The sequence below is a fragment of the Bison bison genome, unplaced genomic scaffold (genome assembly GCF_000754665.1).
Source record: "Bison bison bison isolate TAMUID 2011002044 unplaced genomic scaffold, Bison_UMD1.0 scf7180017864146, whole genome shotgun sequence".
In the NCBI taxonomy this organism is placed as follows: Eukaryota; Metazoa; Chordata; class Mammalia; order Artiodactyla; family Bovidae; genus Bison; species Bison bison.
Genome location: NW_011494718.1, coordinates 3,398,921 through 3,402,726, shown reverse-complemented (window position 1 = coordinate 3,402,726; position 3,806 = coordinate 3,398,921). Strand labels below are relative to the sequence as shown.

The 3,806-nt window shown below is 43.3% G+C and overlaps 1 protein-coding gene across 3 annotated transcripts in view; it reads left to right on the top strand.

Annotated features, from left to right (window-relative positions):
* Nucleotides 1-3,806, top strand: part of MND1 (meiotic nuclear divisions 1 homolog (S. cerevisiae)) — a 114,630-nt gene that overhangs the window by 1,249 nt on the left and 109,575 nt on the right. For 2 of the 3 annotated variants that reach the window (XM_010840728.1, XM_010840726.1), the window contains exon 1: nucleotides 2,407-2,481. The exons of the other annotated variant lie outside the window; for it this stretch is intronic. In XM_010840728.1, the coding sequence (XP_010839030.1) occupies nucleotides 2,461-2,481 (21 nt within the window). In that variant the 5' untranslated portion in view covers nucleotides 2,407-2,460. Of the gene's footprint in view, nucleotides 1-2,406; nucleotides 2,482-3,806 lie in introns of those variants that run through there. 3 annotated transcript variants of the gene reach the window in all.

Sequence of the window (3,806 nt, the reverse complement as noted above, 5' to 3'; positions counted from 1 at the left end):
ACCCCGCCCCTTTCTGTTAGCAGAGAATCAACGTCTAATGAAATGGATCAAAGATTTTACTTTCGTATTTAAGTGGCCGTTATTTTGCCAAGCTAGTGGTGGATGGGGATCTAGGTTGTTCAGTGTTTATTTGAAGGTAATTGTCCAGATGTAATCATAACTGATAACGGCTTCTTTGTGGTTAGACTAACAGCCCAGCCACCTGGGCATACAGTGATGTAGGAAGCCAAACAAGCACACACTTAAATCTGGTACCAATGCGCCCTCATAGATTTCTGTTTATAGTTACTAGCCAGATACAACTGACTACTGCGTTAACTTTTTTTGTTTTTGTCTTTTTACCGACTGACTCTACACCTGCATCACCTTCTAATAGTAAATAGTTTAATTTGCCTGTAACTCTTTTCTGATGTTTACCTCTGGTAATGGAGAAACATGAAACAAAATTTTTTGTAAGAGACATATTTCCCACTTTTCATGTATCATTAAGAAATAAGTTTAGTGTTATACAAAGATAACCTTTCTTCTCTTTCCTGATTGTTAATTAATTGCTGGTTGCTTCAGTTTGGTTATGCTTGCTGGGTAGACAATTGTTTTAAGTCCAAGCATGTTTTTGAAATTAGAGATAGGTGTTGTGGTCTGCCACTTATGAGGGCAGCAGCTATCATCTGCTTTTAATTTTTCAAAATTTTACTAGTGATCAACAGGGCTGACTTTAGGATTTCTTTTTTTTTTTTTTTTTGGACTGCACAGCATGTAGGATCTTAATTCCCTGACAAGGAATCGAAACTGCCTCCTGCAGTGGAAGCGCTGGGTCCCAAATTACTGGCCTTTCAGGGAATTCCTGACTTTAGGATTTTTTTAACTTATAATAAGAGAAGATTCCTTTCATTTTCCTAAAGTCAAGTGTTGAGTGAATCTCTAACTTACACTTTCAGGAGATTTCCTTTCATCTTAAATTTTACGTGAGCCCTTGTTGATTTTTTTGGAGAAATTTCTAAATGTGAAGTAATGTGGCATCCTTTTACATTAGTTATTTTAACTCTGGCCATGATACTCTCCTACCGTGGTTAGTAATAAACATTCTTTGTAGTGGTTAAGGAGAGTGATGAATAAATTAGCCTGAAACCAATGTTAACGGATGATAACGTGTGTGCATGCTAAGTCGCTTCAGTTGTGTCCGACTCTTTGTGACCCCATGCATCGTAGCCCGCCAGGCTCCTCTGTCCGTGGGATTCTCCACGCAAGAATACTGGAGTGGGTTGCCATGCCCTCCGGGGATTTCCTGACCCAGGGAACAAAGCCGTGTGTCCTGTGTCTCCTGCATTGGCAGGCAGGATCTTTTCCACTGGTGCCACCTGGGAGCTCCTCCGTGTTTCTTGAGTCACTTTCATAAGCTGCTGAGCTGAGTGATAAGCGCTTTCCTCAAACTGTGCCCTCAGGACGCTAGGTTCTCCCCATTGCCTGCCTCTGTGTGGCAAATTCTTGCGGAGCCCAGGCTCTCTCAAGGAACAGTTTGTAACACCAACGTGTTAGGAGCCTTTTCGAAAGCATTAGATCTCTTTCCAGTGATGCAGCCACAGACTGAAGCCCTAGGAGCCCCGCAGTGCCCCTAACTTAACCTCCAGATTCTAGGCTGAGAAAAACTGTTTTCTCAATCCTGGGGCACATATAATCCCATAATAGCCCCCGTTTCCCCCTACCCCTGTGTGCCCTTCCCTCCTCCTCCCCAATGGCAGCTGCTAGTTTGTTCTCTTTATCTGGGAGTCTGCTGCTTTTTTGTTTTGTTGACTAGTTGTATTTTCTAGATTCCACATTTAGGTGTTATCATATATTGTTTGTCTTTCTTTGACTTATTTCACTTAGCCTTCCAAGTCGGTCCATGTTGCTGCTTTTTTATGATCGAGTCATAAGAGTCTGTGTGTGTGTGTGTGTGTGTGTGTGTGTGTGTATACACCACATCTTTATCCATTCATCCTTGAGGGACACAGGTTACTTCCATATCTTGGCAAATGTAAATAATGCTACGATGAGCATTGGGGTGCGTGTATCTTTTTGAATTTGTGCTTCTTTGGGATATATACACACAGGAGTGGAATTGCTGGATTATATTTTTAGTTTTTTGAGAAAGCTCTGTACTGTTTTCCACAGTTTTTGCTCCAGTATACATTCCCACTGAAGTATACGAGGGTTCCCTTTTCCCCACATCCTCACCAGCATTTGTTATCCGCGGTCTTTTTGATAATGGCCGTTCTGACAGGTGTGGTGAGTATCTCACTGTGGTTTTGATTTGCATGAGAGGAAAGTGTTTTAGGTAGAACAGCATTTTGTAAAAGCACAGAGGGAATTCCCCAGTGGTCCAGTGGTTGGGAATCTGTGCTTTCGCTGCAGAGGGCCCAGGTTCAATCCCAGGTCACACAAGCTGCGCCTTATGGCACGGGACCCAAAAAAGGCACAGAAATGGGAAAGAGCATGCTGCAGGTGGAGAACTACAAGTGGTTTTTGTATTACAGCTTAACTTGCGTAGCTTTTCGTGTTATGGTAAACTTGAGGTGGGGAGTGGACCTGTGAGAGGTAGGTTGGGGTCAGATGGTAGAGAGCCTTGTCTGTCATTTGAGGGTGACTGGATACTCCTGGATGCTTGGCAGCCACTGAAAAGTTTTAAGCAAGGGAGAGGCATCGTTAGATTTGCCTTTTGACAGCATGGAATGTGGCCTTAGAGGGACAGAGTGTGGTGAGCAGACTGCAGATCTAAAGTAGGCCTGAGCTTAGGTGGAGGCATGAGGGGTGGAGCAGACAGGATTTGAGAAACAGCTTAGCACGGAGATTGGCAGGACTTGGTAACTGGTTGGATGTGAAATGGAGATGAAGGAGTCTAGGGTGATGGCCAGGCCTCTGGCTTGGGTAACAAGTGGCGTTGAACTGAACTCAGGATCCAGAAGAGCAGGTTTGGAAGGAGGTGTGGGAGAGGAAGAGGTCAGTTTAGACTTCAAGTTTGAGGCTGTTCAGCAGGCAGGTAATTAAATGTGATTGGAGTTCAGGCCCCCATCTAGCCCAGGGATGTAAAGGTTTGAGGTCTTAGCATGAAAACAGGTAAGATCAAAGAAAGAATATGAGGGGATCAATAGAGAAAGAACCTGGGGAACTGCAGTATTTGAGAATGAACAGAGGGAAAAGAGAGAAATATTAACTTTGAAGCTACTTATTTTACCTATACAATCATCAAGGAACACTGGATAATTTGCTGTGAAAATGAATGTGTGCGTTTCTAGGCCGTATATTCTAGAATGCATTCACAACGGCAATTCCAAATTCCTTTCTTAACTTCAGATTGGCTAAAGAGTAAGATAATAATCTCCTGAAGTAGGCTTTTATTTTCTACTTGCATATGTTTTCCTTCCTCCTGTCTGCCCTCCACAATGCCATGTTACTCTGACTCCCTGTTTTAGAAATTGCCCTGTCGCTTCTCAGTTGCCTAGACAGTCAGCCTGCTGTAATCTGGCCCCAGACAACCTCTCTCATCTCATCTGCCACTCCCTGTACACCCTCATTCGTTTGATAAGCATCCCTAAGTGTTTGTCTCTCTGGAGCATTCCATGAACTTCCATAACCCTGTGCCTGTGTGTGGTCTGTCCAGGATACCCTCTTCACTGTTTCTCAACTTGCCAAAATCCCACTCATCTCTTGCCTCCCGAGCTAACCCTTCTCTCTTTCCTGGGTAGAATTAATTCATTCTGTCTTGGATAGCAATTTATGCATGTACCTGTTCATCAATGAGAAGCATTTTATGGCTGGTTTTTTTTTTT